Source organism: Bradysia coprophila, unplaced genomic scaffold (genome assembly GCF_014529535.1).
Source record: "Bradysia coprophila strain Holo2 unplaced genomic scaffold, BU_Bcop_v1 contig_176, whole genome shotgun sequence".
Taxonomy (NCBI): domain Eukaryota; kingdom Metazoa; phylum Arthropoda; class Insecta; order Diptera; family Sciaridae; genus Bradysia; species Bradysia coprophila.
The window spans coordinates 605,710-627,748 of record NW_023503442.1 but is presented as its reverse complement, the minus strand read 5'-3'; the positions used below and the strand labels follow the sequence as shown (position 1 = coordinate 627,748).

At 37.5% G+C, this 22,039-nt stretch overlaps 1 protein-coding gene across 1 annotated transcript; it reads left to right on the top strand.

The window, feature by feature from the left end:
- Positions 1-11,184: 11,184 nt before the first annotated feature.
- Positions 11,185-15,186, top strand: LOC119075090 (uncharacterized protein K02A2.6-like). The gene has a single exon (XM_037181480.1). The coding sequence runs from the start codon at positions 11,185-11,187 to the stop codon at positions 15,184-15,186; it is 4,002 nt and encodes a 1,333-aa protein (XP_037037375.1).
- Positions 15,187-22,039: the final 6,853 nt, after the last annotated feature.

Sequence of the window (22,039 nt, the reverse complement as noted above, 5' to 3'; positions counted from 1 at the left end):
GTAGGAAGATCCAATCGAAGTTTCATTTCGAAAATCACTAGAACTTAAAAAATATTCAAATTCGAATGAATAGGATAAAAATTATTGCGCGACTAATATATAATCACGTACCTTTATAGCTTTATAAACTTGGGCAATTGCTTTATCTTATCCGTTACGTTTATCTGTTGAAGGAAGAAACCACTTAAAAAGTTCATCAATTCACATTGAGTAACAATTCAATAATAATTGATATAAACACTTTAGCTGCTTCCCTACAGTCCTCGACATTTCAAATGTCTCACTGTCAAATTTTTCTGAGAATTACATTGTGTCATTGCGAATTTACAATGACATTCTTTGAAAAAATGACAGTGAGACATTTGAAATATCGAGGACTGTAGGTAGATATTAATATATAATTTTACTGCTTCCCCGCAAAACTACACACCATCACAGTTTGTTGTTTTTAAAATTACCTGAAAGACCGAATCAGTCAAAAACACTCAAAAGAGTAAAAGTGACGCAAGTCCCTGTGCAAACTTCCAAAACAACTGATATCGCTGGATGTGACGCATTCTGCGCTTGTACGCAAAAACTGTAACAGGAAAAAGTTGACCAAAGAAATTCTAGAAACAAAATTTTACCAAAAAAAATTTTGCGTCACAAAGTGGCAGATGATTCGGACGTATTAGGACGTATTCTTGTCTATTTTAAAAAATTCCTTAAAAGTATTTAATTACAGACAAATGAAATGTTCTCTGTTTGACTTTTGTTCTAACGAAGAAGATGGAATATCCGCTTATTTACACAATGATCTAAGTCAAACTTCAACGCTTTTGATTATTGAAGACTGCTGTCTGAAGTGTTATGCAGTCTTTTGAACAATATGAATTTATATGAACATTGAATGATTGAGCTGACTATGTTGTTAACTACAATTAAATTAACTTCAAATTACGTAACATATATGTGCCATGCTAAGTACATTACTTGCTATCAAGCAAAGGCTCTATACCAGGCAAAAGTTGACCGATTTTTAAACGTCGGATTCGTTCCTTACATCCGCCGCTTGTACAATGACAACAAATGAATGAGGGTGATATGAATTTTTATTGTGCGCAAAATTTTTGAAAACACAAATGATTTTTGTAGAATTTTTTTTTTATTTTTATTTTTTTAAGGTATTTCAGGTTTTAGGTATTTAGGGTGCAGGGCCGTAGCTAGACAAGATTTTCAGGGCGGGCTCAAGCCCTTAGATTGAAACTTTATAAAAAGCTTTACGTTTATTGTGCAGAAGTAGATGTTATAACAACTGTCGTAATTTATTATACTATTTTTGTTTGTGTTTACTAAAACTAGATTGTGTAAAGTATGAGTTAGTTGTGACAACGTGAGCGAAGCGAGCGAAATTTAAATGCCGACTTCACTATTGCAACAACGCCCTTTTATTTTTGAAAACTTGAAGAAATGGCCATCCCCTCAAGAAAGACTCAAAGAATTGACTACAAAAAAAATAGATTTCGAAAACGTACTGCCTTTTTAAAATCCATGCTTGTATGTTAAATGTAGTTCAAAATTATAAATAGGAAGAGTGATGTCTTTTAGTATAACTTTTGAAGTCACTGCTTCATAAAAAAATTTACTTCAAAAATTGTACTCTTCTTTGAACTTTGTTATGTATTGAAGAAACTAAGGAAACACAAAATTCACTGAATATCCAATTCCAATCTATTGCCTTCCTTGTACCACCGTATATGTGATGACATTAGATATATCTAGTTAGTTATGTTCAATGATTACGAACATAATTTAATTACGAACTAATATGGTATCTCAAAATCCATCAAATGTTTTATCGGAAGCTTTATAAAAATTTCGTATACGACACAAAATTGTTTGCTTCGTGTTTGTATGCGCAATCTCTATCGTCGATTTTAGGCGTTACAGCTGTATACAGAGGCAATAACACACTACGCAATCAAATTCATCAGTATTGTGTTCTTAGTATGTTAATAATGTGATTAAAAACTGCGCAACAATTATTAAAATACAACACATAACAGACAGCCGGTTATCATGGGCGCGCGTTAGCATAGGCATGGGCGATAATGATAATGAATATCGATAATTACCTTTTTTTTTTAAACTGTTTTCCTTTTTTTATTGTCGGAGAAAGCGTCCTCTCCCGCACTAAAACTCCGAAAAAAATATAATTAAATATTACAATTAAGTTTCATTACAAAACATTTCATTTAAATAATTAAAATAAATCTAGAAAAAAAAAACTAAGTAAAAGTAACGAGTATTGATTGAATAAAAGTTCTTCATTGAATTTAATATCTTGTGCTCGAGTTAATTACCGAAAAACATGAAAAAGAAAACAAAATGATTAGTATGTTTCCAGACAAAACAAAAAGAAATTATAGCTACAGTCGAGGAAATTTAGATTTCGGGTTTTCCAAAGGTATTAATCTTATTTAACCCACACTTTATCCCACAACAATGGAATCCACAAATTTAAATTTAGTTAACACAACGGTCACAATGACGGCGCTGCAGTCACGATTTCAAAATGTGATATAGGGTGGCTAATTAAATTTTGGTCTTAGCTATTTCTCTTGGTTTTTAATTATTATATTAGGCTTCTAAATTAAGAGTAAATTTATGCAATATAAACCGTTTGAGTTTGAAAAAAGATGTTTTTAATCAGTGAACAATATAGGAAAACGTTCAGTACGTCTCAACAAACAAAAGAACGTAAAACATATTTGTACATTTAGCCACCCTACGTCCAGCTTCTATTGTCTTCAAAAACATATTGTGTGCTTGTCATGATATGTATCAGACGTTTGTTTATTTATGTCTCATCTAAAATGCTGGCCAGCAAAATTTTGATCATTAAATTCAACGGCCAAATTGATCTAAATGTTAAAATAATTGTGAATAATAGTGAAGTTAATGTGGTTTTGTTTTCTCTTCATAAAGGAATTTGCATCAGTTCGATGTAAAGTGCGGAGCACCATTAGAAAAAAAAACTTGTCGCTGAAGAATGATCAAAAAGTTGCTGGACGCAATAGCTTCAACTAATGCTTTGCAGGATATAGGATCAAAATTAGAGAAACACCAAGAGCCGTCCATTTGAAATCTTCATCATCATCATTTCAACTAAAGGTTTTTTTTAACGAAACGGAAGTTCGCTCGCAGATTCGGATCGGAACATCTCATTCGTTTTCGCTAAAGCTCGTAGCCGTCATTAATCATGATTCCCATGAAGAATCGCCAAAAATAAAAAATTGGCAAGGGATGAAGAAACCCCGGCAAAAACAAAGAATGATAAATTTGTCTTTGTTGCGTTTCTTCACACTTTGGCGATTCTTCGTGGTGATTAAACAAATCCTTGGAAATTTATCCTTTTACGAAATTTATCTAAAAGGCGTTATTTGTTCGAAGCTAGTGAATCTATCCTTTTATAAAAGTTACGAAATGCTGCCTGGTTCGATCCTAAGGAAACTCTTATTTTACGTCAGGTAACGGCATCTTGTTCGATCCTAGGGAATTCATACTTTAACGAAAGATCCCGAGGACACTATCATTTTACGAAAGATAATGTAGAGACATTTCAAAAACGTATTTTTACACTTTGGCGTTTCCTCACACTCTGGCGATTTTTCTCTTCTTCTCTTCACACTCTATCGATTTTTCTTGGCAATTCATCATTATGGTTGATTTGTTAAATCAACAAGAAAAATCGCCATAATGTGAAGAAAAACCAAGAAATATCGCCAAAGAGTAAAGAAACTCCAAGGATCATAGAGAATTGAAAATTTGTCTTTATGGCGTTTCTTCACACTTCTGAGACTTTTCTTGATGATTTAACAAATCAACTAAATATGATGAATTGTCAAGAAAAATCGCCAAAGTGTGAAGAAACTCCAAAATATGACAAATCGCCAAATAATACAATATTGTCGATTTGACTATAACTTTTATTTAGAAAAAGATTGTACGGGACAGTATGTACTGCATATCATATAATTCCTCTCTCTTGTGTTTATCTGTGTTCTAAGAAGCCAAAATATAATTTCGGACTACAAGTAAACCGTCTCGACTGCCCAGTAGTTATTTTCCTAAGTTCCTAATGAGTGCAAAAAGGCTATTTCAACATTAGTTAGGAAAGCATAATTTTTATGTGAATGTTTCTGAGGTTTTCCATCTTAATATTTTCATGAAGTTACAAATAATCCACAGAAAATTTAATTACCCTAGAACGAGGTCGGAAATACATCAAATAAATCAAATAGAAAACAGACTTGGAAATTGTTATTTTGTCTAAAATTTGATATTAAAATTCTTTGGAAATCGTAACAGCAAGCATAACTGCATGAGCAGGCATCTCAGGATTATAAATAAGGAACTTTGAAGTTCGTCATATTCATATTCTTATCTTATTCCTGACCAGATTCTGTTTTCATGATTGAGCTCAATCATTAGCTTCACTTATACAAAGAGTTGAATTTATTTCCTATGCCAAATAGTAATTTGGCGAAAAAGAATGTTCCGAATCTGCGTTTCGTTTAAAAAAAAGCCTTTAGTTGAAATGATGATTGTGAAGATTTCAAATGGACGGCTCTTGGTGTTTCTCTAATTTTTATTCTATATCCTGCAAAGCATTAATTGTAGCTACTGCGTCCAGCAACTTTTTGATCATTCTTCAGCGACAAGTTTTTTTTTCTAATGGTGCTCCGCACTTTACATCGAACTGATGCAAATTCCTTTATGAAGAGAAAACAAAACTACATTAACTTCACTATTATTCACAATTATTTTAACATTTAGATCAATTTTGCCGTTGAATTTAATGATCAAAATTTTGCTGGCCAGCATTTTAGATGAGACATAAATAAACAAACGTCTGATACATATCATGACAAGCACACAATATGTTTTTGAAGACAATAGAAGCGATGACGGACGTAGGGTGGCTAAATGTACAATTATATTTTACGTTCTTTTGTATGTTGAGACGTACTGAACGCTTGCCTATATCGTTCACTGATACAAAACATCTTTTTTCAAACTCAAACGGTTTATATTGCATAAAGGTACTCTTAATTTAGAAGCCTGATGTAATAATTAAAAACCAAGAGAAAATGTAACCAAAACCAAAATTTAGTTTATCCACCCTATATCACATTTTGAAATCGTGACTGCAGCGCCGTCATTGCGACCGCTGAGTTAACTAAATTTAAATTTGTGGATTCCATTGTTGTGGGATAAAGTGTGGGTTAAATAAGATTAATACCTTTGGAAAACCCGAAAACTAAATTTCTTCGACTGTAGAGCAAATAAAAATCATCAACTTTTTTTTCAAAAGTTCCTAATATACAAGCCGCATTGCGTCTCTGTATTGATATGGAAACCTTCTGAAGCAAGTAATCTAAAGACTTCTTCTCTCCCGAAGCCTTCTTCATCATCTTTCCTAAACTTACGAGAAAAGCTTTTGTCTCTTGACCTCAACTACCTAAACTTTCGAATGCTATTGGCTTAAACAAGTGATTCTCTTTCAGACTGACGTAATGATTATGTTTCCTACGCTCTGCCTGATCAGCCACAGCTCCAGCTTTAGTTGTCGAAATAGATAAGTAAGACTGAGCTAAAGTATCTCGAACGGTCACGTCCCATATCAGTGATTTTCCTCTACTCCATGGTATTAACGTCATTCCGTCTAGCCTTTTTCCATCGTCTCTCGAAATTCCTGGCGGTTGCAAAACATTAGGGATACCGGCTGAAGAAAAAGCATGTGAGAATATATTGTTGACATCATCGTGTCCCGGAACCCATCCCTTACTATTCTTACAAGACAGCCCATGACGACCATATTCGTCGACTAGTTTCCCACAAACACAACGGTGTTCTTCACATATTTTGCAGCCCAACCTAAGTGCTACGGCTATTCTTGCCGCATTATTGTCTAAAAGCAGCCCCAGATTACTTGAAGGTACTACTTGCAACCACTTTGAAGATTCTTTTGTTGATGATGCAAGCAACCTAGCACGATCCACTGGAGAACTGGAAGCCAATAACCCGTCAAAAACCTTTCGACTTTTTAGACCCGTACGAAGTTCAAAGGGGCTTATAATTGATGGAATTCGAAGCAGACGGTAAGGGCAAAGTGTTTGCCTATGTTCATAGATGACGAATCCGCAATAAAAATTTTGTCTGTCCGTCTGTCCGTCACGTAAGATATCGACGTAAATCAAATCAGATTTCAAAATTTTTCCACCCTGAAAGGTAGTTGAAATAGTGAGGCTAAGTTCGAAGATGGGCATATTCGGGTCGGCCCCTCGTGAGTTAGGGACACCTAAGTGTTTTAAGGTCTTTTGTGGATATCTACGGCAAAATAAACGATAAAAATGTAAATGAAACGGCAAACAATAGGTATTGTCGATATCAATTCAGGATTTTTAGCCCCGTACGAAGTACAAAGGGGCTTATAGGATTACGATGCCGTGTGTAATTGATGGAATTCGAAGCAGACGGTAAGGGAAAAGTGTTTGCCTATGTTCATAGATGACGAATCATGCATTTAACTTCTTTGCTAATGTAGAACATTTTGAAAATATAATAGTGATGATAGCGTTACGGACGTTTCATGTGATTTTCTGTTATAAGATCCTGACTTTCAGCCAATGAAATGATGAAAGTTGGATATTTGCGAGCGAAGAAATCAAAGAATTTTTTTAAAATTAAAAAAACGAAAGTCAAAAGTTTTTGCACTTACCCTTACCCTACGTTCTTATTTTGCTTATTCAGTTTAAATTTTTTATTTTGTTTGAAAATCTCAAGGGTGACAAGGAAATAATCAGGGGGGGGGGTCAATGCCCCCTTTGCCTCCCTGTCTACGGGCCTGGAATAGCATCTCTGAGATGGAGCTGGGCGGGACATATTGCAAGAAGGACAGACGAACGTTGGACCAAAAAGATCATGAACTGGCGACCATATAAAAGACGAGCTATATGTAGACCACCCTGATAAATCTAATCTACGCTCAGAGATAGAATGACAAATCAAATGATTCGACAACAAACGAAAGTCGTTGATGTCATGGAAAGAATAGCATCTTTAAAGTGGAGCTTAGCCTCACTATTTTGACTATCTTTCAGGAATCGACGTGACAGACGGACGGACAGACGGACAAAATTTTTATTGCGGATTCGTCATCTATGAACATAGGCAAACACTTTGCCCTTACCGTCTGCTTCGAATTCCATCAATTACACACGGCATCGTAATCCTATAAGCCCCTTCGTACTTCGTACGGGGCTAATAACAAACAGAAGTCGCTACACGAATGTTTTCATAGCTATACCTCTGAAATATTGTCAATGTAAATTATTATGAATGGGATTTTTCTTCGTTACAGTTAATTGCACAGGTATATCATTTTAGGTGATTTTTTTCGATTTTGTTGATGGGTTTATGGTGACACTCTGGAATTATAATTAAAATTCTTCTTCATTTGTGAAGAATTGAGGATAAAGAATTTAACATTTTAAACATGTATTTCTTCTTCTTCTTTTTCAGCCTGTTTCTATCCACTGCTGGACGTATGTCTCCCCAATTTTCTTCCATTCCAAACGATCCGTTGCCACTTGTTGCCAATTTGCGCCTGCAATTCGCTTTATACAATTATTCCATCTCTCTGGTGGTCTACTTCTAGGTCTTGTTTTGGGTGGTCTCCAGTTCATGATCTCTTTGATCCAACGTTCATCCGTCCTTCTTGCAATATGTCCCGTCCAGCTCCACTTTAAAGATGCTATTCTTTCCATGACATCAACGACTTTCGTTTGTTGTCGAATCATTTGATTTGTCATTCTATCTCTGAGCGTAGATTAGATTTATCAGGGTGGTCTACATATAGCTCGTCTTTTATATGGTCGCCAGTTCATGATCTTTTTGGTCCAACGTTCGTCTGTCCTTCTTGCAATATGTCCCGCCCAGCTCCATCTCAGAGATGCTATTCCAGGCCCGTAGACAGGGAGGCAAAGGGGGCATTGCCCCCCCCCCTGATTATTTCCTTGTCACCCTTGAGATTTTCAAACAAAATAAAAAATTTAAACTGAATAAGCAAAATAAGAACGTAGGGTAAGGGTAAGTGCAAAAACTTTTGACTTTCGTTTTTTTAATTTTAAAAAAATTCTTTGATTTCTTCGCTCGCAAATATCCAACTTTCATCATTTCATTGGCTGAAAGTCAGGATCTTATAACAGAAAATCACATGAAACGTCCGTAACGCTATCATCACTATTATATTTTGAAAATGTTCTACATTAGCAAAGAAGTTAAATGCATAAAAAGCTCCGGAGCACCTTGCTACCGCGATACCTTAAGTAAGTCTTAACAGATTTTCAAAATTTTGGTTTCAATCGACGGAGGAAAATCATGAGGTTAACCTCGTAGATGTGCAATATTTAAGTTGTGGGATCGGAGTTATTCTCAATGTATTTTTTTTGTCTTGTTATTACTGTAACTTGAGTAATCTTCATTTTTTTTTAATCTACCAAGATTGAAATTCTTGGGGGTTGAGTTCGTGGATGGATAATGTTAGAAGAACAAGATAAGAGAAATTCTACACAGAAAATTTGCATTACAGTCGGAGAAAAATAGATTTCGGGTTATTTAGAGATATCATCGTTTGTGGAAGCTATAAGAGGCTGTTTTTCAAAAGAATACCTCTAAATATTAATTAAATTTACTGACTTTGACCACCCCTTCCACCCATCTTAGAGCGTTAACATATAATAATTCCTGACCCATTCTAAATTTTCTATCTTCATCTTTTCACTTCAGTGAACCACACGTTACCCACGATGTCACCTTGGTGCATCACACGCGTCACCTCCACGTACCACGCGTCACTTCCACGCATCAGGCGTCACCTCTGTGTACCACGCGTCATCTTGGTGCACCACGCGTCACCACCATGCACCACGCGTCATCGCCATGTACCACGCGTCCCTCGGTGCACCACGCGTCACCACCATGTGCCAGGCAACACCTCGGTGCACCACGCGTCACCTCGGTGCACCACGCGTCACCTCGGTGCACCACGCGTCACCTCGGTGCACCACGCGTCACCTCGGTGCACCACGCGTCACCTCGGTGCACCACGCGTCACCACCAAGCACCACGCTTCACCACCATGCGCCACGCGTCACCTCGGTGCACCACGCGTCATGACCATGTACCACGCGTCACCTCGGTGAAAAATTCTCAGTGGATTATAAATCGATGTGATTATGAAGCCTCTCCCTCTGTGATAAACAGTTCCCGGTTACAGTTTGTTCAAAAATGAAATGCACAGTTCTTAGTATTTCGAGACATTTCAAAATTTCAATCTGTCAGATAGTAAAGGATGCGTTTAATTAACCGGCGCATTAACAGATTTGAAATTTGAATGGTTTTTTCCACAGCTACAGATTTTTGCATGTTAAGTTTCATATTTTTTTTGCAAATAGCATTTTAATAGTATGAAACTTATATTTCGTCAGAAGAATTTGCGAACGGAAAAATGTAAATTTATTTTTAGTCTGAGTATTGTTCTACATCTATAATTTCTCTTAGATCGTGTCTTTATTCAAAGAAATCGATGGTGTTGTACAGCGGCTAACTGTTCAACTTCAATTAGCAGCAAAAAATCATCACGGAAAAAAATTCAATTATTCGAAGCAAATTTAATGTTGAAAATTTGGTTCGAATATTTAAATATTTGTCACAAATATTTCAAATATTTATGAGAAATAAATTCAAAATTATTTGTGACAAATATTTTAAATTATTTGTCACAATTTTTTTTTAAATATTTATGACAAATACTGCTCGGAATAACACTCAGAGACAGAATGACGAATCAATGGATTCGACAACAAACCAGGGTCGTTGATGTCATGGAAAGGACAGCATCTCTGAAATGGAGCTGGGCGGGACATATTGCAAGAAGGACAGACGAACGTTGGACCAAAAAGATCATGAACTGGCGACCATATAAAAGACGAGCTATAGGTAGACCACCAGAGAGATGGACAAACGGAATTAAGAATATTGCAGGTACAAACTGGCAGCAAATGGCAATGGATCGTACGAAATGGAAAGAAGTTGGAGAGGCCTACATCCAGCAGTGGATAGAAACAGGCTGAAAAAGAAGAAGAAGAAGAAGATGACAAATAATTTTGAATTTTGAATTTAAATATTTGTTGCAAATTTATAAAATATGTGTCACAAATAATTTAAATATTTGTCACAATAAATTTGGAATTTATTTGTCACAAATATTTAAAATATTTATAACAAATAATTTAAAATTATTTTATATTTTATATATTTGTCACAAATAAATTGCGAATTTATTTGTTACAAATATGTACATATTTGTGCCAAATATGTACATATTTGTGCCAAATTTTTATATATTTGTAGAAAATAATTGTTGACAAATTTTTTTCCCTGATGCTTATTCGTGTTTCCAATATCGTCACTTCAAGTGCTGATAAAACTTCTTGTAAAAAATTTGCTAAATGTATGAAGCAGACGGTCTTTCTACAGATTTGAGTATTCAAAGACCATCGATTTGTTTGAATAGAAACACGATCTAAGAGAAATCATAGATGTAGAACAATACTCAGACTCAAAATAAATTTACATTTTTCCGTCCGCGAATTCTTCCTACGAAATCTAAGTTTCCTACTATTAAAATGCTATCTGCAAAAAATGTAAGAAATGTAAGTGGCGACGAGGATTCGCATCGAACTCAGGCTCGTTTTTTTTCATTTTTCGAGCAAGTTTTATGAGATTAGTAAAAATTCGGTCTAAGGAAGACAAATTGGACATTCTAACGCGGTCGGTTTGTGAATTTATCGGTACACGGAGTACGATAAATATAACTTGATAAAGGATATCAGTGCGCGACCGGTGTTCGAAAAGAAAAGATAAAAGACATTTTAAATCGATCGGGGAGTGATTGGGTGGAGCGACGAAAACGTAAAAGTGTTTTTATGCGGATTCGTAAGGAATTGTGAGTGAAAATCTGGAAAAAGTGCCCAAAAGGTTTCTCATTGTCCGTGACATTGAAAAGGTCGTGAAAGTCACATTGACCGAGGACGATTAAAGCTCACGACAAAAGTCAAATAAGTTTCACGCATCATTATGCCAGGTGGCGGTAATGAAGGTGGTTCAACTGGTACTGGTGGTACAACTGGTACGACATTTCGAGCTACGATTGACAACAATGTTCCATTACCAGCACCATTTACAAATGACAACAATTGGATTGTGTACGCGGACAAATTGGAGCAATATTTCTTAGCTTTCAAAATAGTCGATGACAATCAGAAAAGAGCGATTTTGTTGACATCGCTGGATGAATACGTCTACGAAAAGCTCACAGATTTATGTTTTCCAGAGGTGCCAGGCTCGAAGACGTATAAGGATGTCTGCGCGGTGATGAAAGAAAATTTTACGAAACAAGTCTGTGTGTTCATCGAGAGGCTAAGATTCTACGAGGCAAAACAAGCGGCCAACGAAGGTGTGAACGATTACACGGCAAGATTAAAGAAGCTGTCGAGATATTGTGGCTTCGGCAATTATTTTAAGGACGTATTACGGGATAAATTCGTGTGCGGATTATCAAGAGGTCCTGTATTCGACAAGGTTTGTGAAAAGAAAGGCGATACCACCTTCGAGGATCTGCTAAAGGTAGCATTAGCGAAGGAGTTGGCGGTGAAGGAACGCAGGGCAGCAGAGTCCTTGGACGTTTGTAAAATCGAACACCCGAAACCCAGTCAATCGAAATATTCGAAGAATTCCAATAAGTCAGACAAAATGAGCAAAGGAAATTGCTATGCTTGTGGTGAGTCGAATCATTTGTTTAAATCGTGCAAGTACAAGGAGTACAAATGCAAAATATGCAAAACAACGGGCCACTTAGCTAAGGTTTGCAAGCAGAAGAATAAAAAGCAAACTCAACCGAAGCAAAACAATTTCATCGATCTGGAAGACGAATCAGAGCTCAAATATGTCGATTTTGTTCGAAGCAAGAAGCAACCGAGGCAAAACAATTTCATCGATTTGGAGGACGAATCAGATTTTGAACGGTTGACTGTTAAATACGTTGAGTTGGAGGTAAACAATTTGAGTGGATCGGAAGCAGACGAGAACATTTTTACGAAATTATCCATTCGGGATAGACAACATCAGTTCGAAGTCGACACTGGATCACCGATATCAGCGTGTTCGGTGGACTTCTATGAACGGAACTTTCGAGACATCCCACTGCAGCCATTTGTCGGAGGGTTGAGGTCATACAACAAGACCCCGATTGAAAATCGTGGATTTTTCGAAGTGGAAGTGAAGTTTAAGGCAGCAACGCACAAATTACGTCTTGTGGTTATCGTCAATGGAGGCGACCCGTTGATCGGTCGGGACTTCTTGAGGAAAATAAAGCAACAGAATTGTCATGGAATTGTCAATAACCTCCAGTGCAGCGATGCTGATATCCAACGATTAATCAATGAAAACGGACAACTTTTTCGTAAGGAATTGGGCTGTTACAAATACGGTAAAGTACGACTGGAAATGAAAAGTGAAGCGAAGCCGGTTTTTTGCAAGGCGCGTCCGGTGCCGATAGCCTTCCAGAATGAAGTGTCAAGACAAATATCCGAGAAGGTCCGCAACGGTATTTTGAAACGAGTGGACTATTCGGAGTGGGGAACGCCTCTGGTGTCAGCGCCAAAGCCAAACGGTGGTCTACGGGTTTGTGGCGATTATAGTGTCACAGTGAACCCACACCTCAAGCCAGTCACGTACGCATTGCCGCTTGTGGAAGATTTATTTGCGTCACTAAATGAAGGTGAGTCATTTTCTAAAATTGATTTGACTGACGCTTATTATCAGTTGGAGCTAGAAGAGGACAGCCAGAAGTTATTAGCATGGAGCACTCAAGAAGGAATTTTCGTGCCGACGAGAATGCCATTCGGAATTAGTCCAGCATGTTCCATATTTCAACAAGTTATTTCGAAAACGTTACAAGGATGTAAAGGCGCGATTTGTTGTATGGACGACATATTGATCACTGGACGGAACAGGGTCGAGCATCTGGGAAATTTGAGCGAGGTGTTCAAGAGATTGTCTGATGCGGGGTTTACACTGAGAGCTGAAAAGTGTGAATTTTTTAAGGAAAGAGTCAAATACTTGGGGTACATCATCGATAAGAACGGCTTGCACAAGGATCCGCAGAAAATCGAAGCGATGGTCAATGCACCAAAACCGAAAAATATTTCGGAGCTAAAATCATTCGTCGGATTAGTCAATTTTTATTCACGATTTTTTCCCAATCTGGCTCAAGTTTTGGGACCGATTTACGACCTGTTGGGAAAAGACAAAAAATTCGATTGGACGCAAGAGTGCGACAAAGCATTTGAATTGGTGAAATCGGTAATTGCATCGGACAAAGTTTTAATCCACTACAACCCCAAGTTGCCTGTCAGACTAGTTTGTGACGCGTCGGTCTACGGTATCGGAGCAGCAATTTTTCACGTGTTGGAGGACAACACAGAACGACCAATAGCATTTGTGTCCCGTAAGCTGAGTAAAGCGGAGAAAAATTATTCGACACCGGACAGGGAGGCATTGTCAATTTATTTCGGGACGAAAAGGTTCGCCCATTATCTGATTGGTAGAAGGTTTTCCCTTAAGACTGATCACCGGCCGTTGCTAGCAATTTTCGGATCGAAAAAAGGAATTCCACCAATGGCAGCAGGACGATTACAGCGATGGGCATTGTACCTGGCGAATTTCACGTTCGACATCGAACATATAAAGGGAAGAGATAACGCGATAGCCGATTTTCTATCACGTTTTCCAACCGAGGAGTCAGACGATGGAGTGCCAGATGTGTGCTACGTGAATTTCTTAACAACAACCGCCGAAAATTTGGTCGATTGTGAAATAGTCAGAAAGGAGGCAGCAAAGGACGAAGTTATCGGCAGAGTCAGCCAATTTGTTCGAGAAGAATGGCCGATTGGAATTGAGAAGCAGACTGAGTTTAGAAATTATTGGTTGAAGAAAGACGAGCTTACCATGGAAAACGGAGTGCTAATGTGGGGCTATCGAGTAGTTATCCCGACGTCATTGAGACAAAGGCTTTTGTCCGACCTGCATGCGGCGCATTCCGGTATTGTCAAAATGAAGGCTAGAGCGAGGTCGTATTTTTGGTGGCCGAACATTGATCAGGATATAGAGAATGTGTCACGTAAGTGTGTCCAATGTTTGACTAATGCTCCGAATCCTCCAAAGGTACCGCCTTCGCCGTGGGTGGAAACCGACGCACCGTTTCAACGGATTCATTCCGACTATCTGGAGCTTCGAAAGAAAGTGTTTTTGATCATCACGGACAGTTTTTCAAAGTGGCCGGAAGTTTACCAAGTAACATCCATGGAAGCAAGTGTGGCAATTCGAAAATTTCGAGAATATTTTGCTCGTTATGGGTTACCAGGACTCATTGTGACCGATAATGGAACGCAGTACATCGCAAAGGAATTTGCAGATTTTTGTACGCAAAATGGTATCCGTTGCATGACTACAGCGTCATACAAGCCACAATCGAATGGACAAGCCGAAAATTCCGTTAAGTCATTCAAGGATGGAATTAGAAAGGCTTGTGACGACCCGGCAAACCGAAATACTCCACTAGAGACAATCATCGAACGTTACCTATTCTTCTACCGGAGTTCAACACACTCAACCACAGGAGAGACACCGCATAAATTGTTGTTTGGTCGAGAAATGTCTACGCACTTCGACCGATTGAGACCGTCATTTCTGAAGGACCTTCGTTCACGTATAGAGCAACGCATCAACGAGGACCGACATCGAAAAAATCCGGTTCAAAGACACTTCAACGTGAACGACGAGGTTATGCTAAAAGTGTTTGGCAAAAATAAATCGTCGTGGCAGAGAGGCATCGTAAAAAAAAGGCTCGGTGTCAACATGTACCTATGCGAGTTGAGTGGAGGGAAGTTGGTCAAAAAACATTCGGATCAAATTCAACGAGGAAAGTTGGCAGCGTCAATCGACAGTTCCACCAATAACCAGTCGAAACCGCCGACGACATTGAAGACTCGGTCTGGGAAGGTTTATTCGCGGAACTAATTTTCTTTGCAATTTGAATTTAGAGTTTCTTTTGATTTTTTTTTATTTGAATTAATTTTAATTTTTTTTCGTTAAATTTTGAATTTAAAAATAATTTTTTTTTCTTTTCGTTTGTTGACGAACGATTAACTAATTGAAGGGGAGAGTATTGTAGAGTATGTCAACACTGAACATTGTACATTATCGATTAGTAATAAACGAGATCTAGAACTGAACAGATCGTCTTATCATTGCGCGCATACATCACACTTAACATGCAAAAATATGTAGCTGTGGAAAAAATCATTCAAATTTCAAATCTTTTAATGCGCCGGGTAATTAAACGCATCCTTTACTATCTGACAGATTGCAATTTTGAAATGTCTCGAAATACTAAAAACTGTGCATTTCATTTTTGAACAAACTGTATTAAGAATTTTAGGCGATTAAAACTTGTACTAGTACTAGTGTAAGAAAAGTGCAAGTTTTCGGTTTTTGATCACCTTTCACCAGTCACAAAAGCTTCGAAGTCCTTTCTAGGCACAAATAAAAAAGGCCACTGGAAAATGCGTCCGATTTCGGTAGGCTGTTTTTCAAAAGAATCCCTCGAAACTAAAGTCTGTGACGAAGTGATCTGGAGCATTCCACCTGCCTACTTGTTTGATGAATTCGTCCTTGAATCTGCTAAGCCACGACCCAATGGTGCGAAGACGAAATCATTTCCAGGAGAAGGAATAATATTTTTCTGTCCTCATCTAGAATAGACACGGGTACACACAGAGCGTAGTAATAAATCCGTTTTTTAACTCCATCTGGAGCGTTGATGATGCTCCCTGTTGCATCGCAATGGATTGTAATGGGTTTCCCACTGTCGAGCAATTGTTGTAGAATTTTAATTTGGATCTTTGAGAACGAATGTACATAGAAAACGCAGCTGGCAACATGCTGAATATATACCTCCGATGCAGGTATATTATGTTTAACATCATATAACTGCTTAGCACGTAATTTCGATAGATCTTTTATGTGGTCTACATCTAAATCGTATTTGGATAATACTACGGACTTTATGTGAGAGTACGTTGTGAGAGATTTAATTGTGTCTAGATTTCCATTTGATGTTAGATTACGATCAGCTTGCTCTCTTTTCTTTTCGTCAAATTTTCTCGTTCCCATAACTTCCAGATCGGTCATAGCCGAGATTCTGTCGTCGCCGTTCAACGGTCTAGTCGTGCAGACATTTGGTGCATGTAACAACTCACCGTCAAAGAGGACTATAAATTCTAAATTTCTAAGAATTGAAAACAGTTTGTACTTTCTTTTACAGGTGGGATGTTTGCATTTAAGTTTGACTGTGGATCTAACTTTCCATCGGCGATTGGAACACACGGAATGCCCATGCTATTTAATTTTTTCGCGAGGAAATTCGCGTAACAAGATGTTTTAAATGTGTTTTTTGAATACTCTATCTAGCAACCAAACTCTCAGCTCTCTGTGTCAAATTCATACCTTATTTCTTTATATTCTACAAACACTATTCTACATGTTGACTGACTACGCTGTAATCTACATGTAAATTCCAGAGGCTACTTGATTCTTTCACCACCTTAGTAAAAGTAGTTTGTTTGCTGGAGAGGGTATTGGTTTTTTGCATCAACGAAAATAGTTCCATTCTTCATTTGTTAGTATCAAAGGGGGGTAGCTTGATGATTTCCACAAAACAGGGGTGTACTGCTTTTTAGCTAAATCTGGGATAAAGATTTTTACATATACAAATTTCAGTTTAGAATAATATATAAGAAGAGAAATTGTTACCGTTCTTAGTTTTTACGTTGACATTGGGAATAGTCGAAATTGTAGCTGTAACAGAGATAGAGAGAGCGACTGGAATATCAGCAGGGAGCAATGTAAAATAATAAAAAAACATTGCTAACGCCGACCCGTACGAAACACCTGTTCGTATCAAAAGCCTTTAATGTGAAACTCTTCATTTCTCTTAATTCATTTTCTTCTCTACTGAAAAGCCCTTTAAAATCACTTACATTATCTTTCTTTGCCTTGTTAGCATATACAAATAAATTGCCGGAGGCAATTTAGACAGCCCCGTACGAAGTCAACTTTCATAAATTCCTATTTAAACAGCTATATACCGCTATATCATGCCCGCACGTTAGTAAGCGGGCGTGACGCAAGTCCACTACCAAAAATGTTTTAACAAACATTTTTTGAGGACGGCGGAGCATATTTCCAGCAACTTTTTGAGTTCCCCCCCTTAACTCCAACGACCCCCAAACTTAGATATTTCGAATCTAGGCATCAATACGAGTTCAACAAAGTTTCAACCGTTACTGCAGCTTCAAAATTGGCCGAGATATTTATTGAACTTCGAAATATTGATGTTTGTATGAAAATAAGCAAAATTTCGTTTTTTCAGATAACTGAAATCGCCTACGTTAGTTAGTTAGTTAGTTAGTTACTTAGTTCCTATGGAAAAGTGGATCCAGCAACTCCCAAACGTTTCTATAGATTTTCCTGAAATTTTGGTTATAGGCTAATAATGGCCCAAAAATAAGAATGGAATTTTCAAAAGTTGGAAAAAACCCATATCTTGGGAGCTGGAGCTCCCCAAAGTCTCCATACAAAGGCCATATAAAAGCCAATTTGTATGTGTGTGGGTGTGTGTGTGTGTTGCATATTTTGGTGCATGAAATGGATGGTCATGTGTGTTGTTTTGGGATGTGTTTCTTGTTGGAAATTGTGTGGATCATTAAGTATTGACTTTGACTAGTTGGTTCATAAAATCGTGGTATGGTTGGGCAGCGGGAAAAATTTGTTCACTTTTACTTTCTAGACCTATCTCGGGAACTGTGGCAGATGGAAGGTTGGTTTCTTCGGCACAGTCTCAGAGTTTTGAGATTAGAATAGGCGAGTATGCGCAAAAAGTGGAAAAATTTGGGCACTATCCGTTTTTAGACTTATCTCGGGAACTGTGGCAGATGGACCGTTCGTCTCTTCGGCACAGTCTTAGAGTTTTGAGATTAGAATAGGCGAGTATGCACAAAAAGTGGAAAAATTTGGGCACTATCAGTCTTTAGACTTATCTCGGGAACTGTGGCAGATGGAAGGTTGGTTTCTGCGGCAAAGTCTTAGAGTTTTGGGAGTAGAATAGGGCAGTATGTACAAAAACTGTATAAATTTGGTCACTATCAGTTTTTAGACTTATCTGGGGAACTGTGGCAGATGGAAGGTTGGTTTCTTCGGCAAAGTCTTAGAGTTTTGGGAGTAGAATTGGACGGTATTGGAGAAAAATGTCGCAAAGTTGGAATTTTCTGTTTCAATTAGGTTTTTAGAGCTCTCTGATGGCGCGGCAGATAGAGAATTGGTGTCGTCGGCAAAGTCTCAGATTTTTGGGAGTAGGATACGGGAGAAATGACCAAAACTGGAAAAGTGTTTCAATTTTATGTTTTTAGACTTTTTTCGAAATGTATGGCAGATGGAGAATTGGTGTCTTCGGCAAAGTCTCAGAGTTTTGGGAGTAGAATACGGGGTGAAATGACCAAAACTGGAAAAATGTTTCAATTTTATGTTTCTGGACTTTTTTTTCGAAATGTATGGCAGATGGAATATTGGTGTCTTCGGCAAAGTCTCAGGGTTTTGGGAGTAGAATACGGGGCGAAATGACCAAAACTCGAAAAGTGTTTCAATTTTAAGGTTGGTGTCTTCGACAAAGTCTTAGTGTTTTAGATGCAGAAAACAGTGGCAAATATGAAAATTGTCGGGTAGTTGGATTTTCCTGTTTCAAATGTGGTTTTAATATTATATTTTGTGTTACGGGACATATAAAATTACTTTCTTCGTCTCTAAATTTTTTTTGGATATGTTATAACTGGCGCTTTATCCTTAAAACTTACAAAAGTACTGATATCAGTCAAAAAACCCTTTAAGGGTAAATGTGACGCAAGTCCTTTATCTTACTTACAAAATAACTGATATCGCTGAGGGTGACGCATTGTGCGTCGTACGCAAAAGTTTTATCAACAAAAAATTGACTCAAAAAATTTGTGAAAGAAAATTTTACAAAAAGAAATTTGCGTCACAAGTGGCAGATGTTGAGGAACGTATTGTTCGGAAAATGGTTGAAAAATGTACTGACAGAATTTAAACGAAAGAAAACCGCTGCCACTTGTGACGCAAATTTCTTTTTGTAAAATTTTCTTCCACAAATTTTTTGAGACAATTTATTGTTGATAAAACTTCTGCGTACGACGCACAATGCGTCACCCTCAGCGATATCAGTTATTTTGTAAGTAAGATAAAGGACTTGCGTCACATTTACCCTTAAAGGGTTTTTTGACTGATTTACCTATATTTCACTGTAAATAAACATTTCACAGATGAATATTATATAGCTTGTGGGAAGTGTGTACTTCCACAAATGAAATACTGAGTTGTGTTGCCAGCCGAAGCTGGTGATTGAATGATTTATTTACAAAGTATGCATGGTATTTATAGGCTGTTGCAAGGGTTACTGTGACTCTATACAATCCCGGGTGAAAATTAAGGTCTCAGTGAGACTGTAAAATGAGCATGATCAACGGTCTCATTTCAGTCTCATTACGTTTTCAATCTCATTTCATTCTCAATATTTCATTTCTTTGATGATTGTTGAACTTTGGCTGAACGAGACTGACCGAGTGGTCTCTTTTTCAATATTTTACGAGATTTTTGAGACCGACCGAGTGGTCTTTCTTGGATTATTTTTCGTTGGACTTTGGGAGACTGACCGAGAAGTCTCGTTTTGAATATTTTACGATAATGTCAGAGAGCGACCGAGTGGTCTTTCCTGGATTATTTTTCGTTGGACTTTGGGAGACTGACCGAGTGGTCTTTCTTGGATTATTTTTCGTTGGACTTTGGGAGACTGACCGAGAAGTCTCGTTTTTGAACATTTTACGAGAATGTAAGAGACCGAACGAGTGGTCTTTCTTGGATTATTTTCGTTGGACTTGAGGAGACTGACCGAGAAGTCTCGTTTTTGAACATTTTACGAGAATGTAAGAGACCGAACGAGTGGTCTTTCCTGGATTATTTATTTTTCGTTGGACTTTGGGAGACTGACCGATAAGTCTCGTTTTTGAACATTTACGAGAATGTAAGAGACCGACCGAGTGGTCTTTCTTGGATTATTTTCGTTGGACTTGAGGAGACTGACCGAGAAGTCTCGTTTTGAATATTTTACGAGAATGTAAGAGAGCGACCGAGTGGTCTTTCCTGGATTATTTTTCGTAGGACTTTAGGAGACTGACCGAGAAGTCTCGTTTTGAATATTTTACGAGAATGTAAGAGACCAACCGAGTGGTCTCACTTCAAGAAAATATTTTTTTGAAATACAGAGACCAAATCAGCGGTCTCAATTTTTTTAAATAGAAAACAACTGAGCGGTCTCTTTTTCAATATTTGACATACTTTGGCTCAAACCGACTGCAGAGACCTATGAGAGTTCTCTTTTGAACTTTACTTTTAATTATAAACGCAATTTTGTTTCTATCAAGTTTTGGTGCTGTGTTTGCATCGAGTTCTGTGAACAATTAGGCATTTCGACGGCGTATTTATATTGATCAGCTGGTATTGGTTTCGTAACTATTTTCTAAAAAACTTTATTACTCTCATCATTACTGTATCATTAGTCTCACAAACAATTTAAATAATTAGGTAAAATAAAAGTTTAGTTCTAAGGAGAACTCTCAAAGGTCTCTGCAGTGGGTCAGAGTCAAAGTATGTCAAAAATTGAAACAGTTGGTCTCTTTGTTTCGAAAAAATATGTTCTTGAAATGAGACCACTCAGTCGGTCTCTGCATTTCGAAAAAATATGTTCTTGAAATGAGACCACTCGGTCAGTCTCATAAAGTCCAACGAAAAAAAATCCAAGAAAGACCATTCGGCGTTCGATTACATTCTCATAAAATATTCAAAAACGAGACTACTCCGCCAGTATCATAAAGTCCAATGAAAAATAATCCGAAAAGACTACTCGTTCGGTCTCTTACATTCTCGTAAAATATTCAAAACGAGACTTCTCGGTCAGTCTCCCAGGTCAACGAAAAATAATCCAAGAAAGACCACTCGGTGGGTCTCTTACATTCTCGTAAAATCTTCAAGACGAGACTTCTCGGTCAGTCTCCCAGGACAACGAAAAATAATCCAAGAAAGACCACTCGGTCGGTCTCCTAAAGTCCTACGAAAAATAATCCAAGAAAGACCACTCGGTCGGTCTCAAAGTTTTTGTAACAACGGTTCGAAATAAGACCTATACGAAGATATATCCAATTTAGCAATACGCGTAAGGTGGCTGGCAGTCCAATCCAAAAGTTAAGCATCATTCGGCGCGGTTAGTACTTGGAGTGGTGACCGGAAAATACATTACGAAATAAAAAAAAAGGTAAAAAAATCAAATATCACTACAATTTCTATCATTTCAGCGAATTATAAGGAAAAATAAAAAACTGTGCCATCTGTGAATGCGGGAAGAAACTACAGCCTAAAAGACAATGAAATATCTCACAGATGGAAAATGGAAATGAGAGTTCTCAGATGGTCTCAGAAAATGTCGAAAAGAAAGTAAAAGTTCTCAGATGGCCTCAAAAGGATCTCGAAAAAAAAAAATTAAAATGAGACTTCTCAAATAACCTCAAAAAATATCGAAAAGAAAGTGAGAGTTCTCTCAGATAGTCTCAAAAGACGTCGAAAAGAAAGTGAGAGTCCTCACATGGCCTCTAAAAGGATCTAGAAAAAACTGACATGAGACTTCTCAAATAAGAGTCTCAAAAATATTTTGAGTCTCAAACATAGTCAAATCTAAAAAAGAGACCACTCA

What these genes read in the sequence shown, in the direction of transcription:
- LOC119075090 (XM_037181480.1), top strand. Translation starts at nt 11,185, where the DNA reads ATGCCAGGTGGCGGTAATGAAGGTGGTTCAACTGGTACTGGTGGTACA.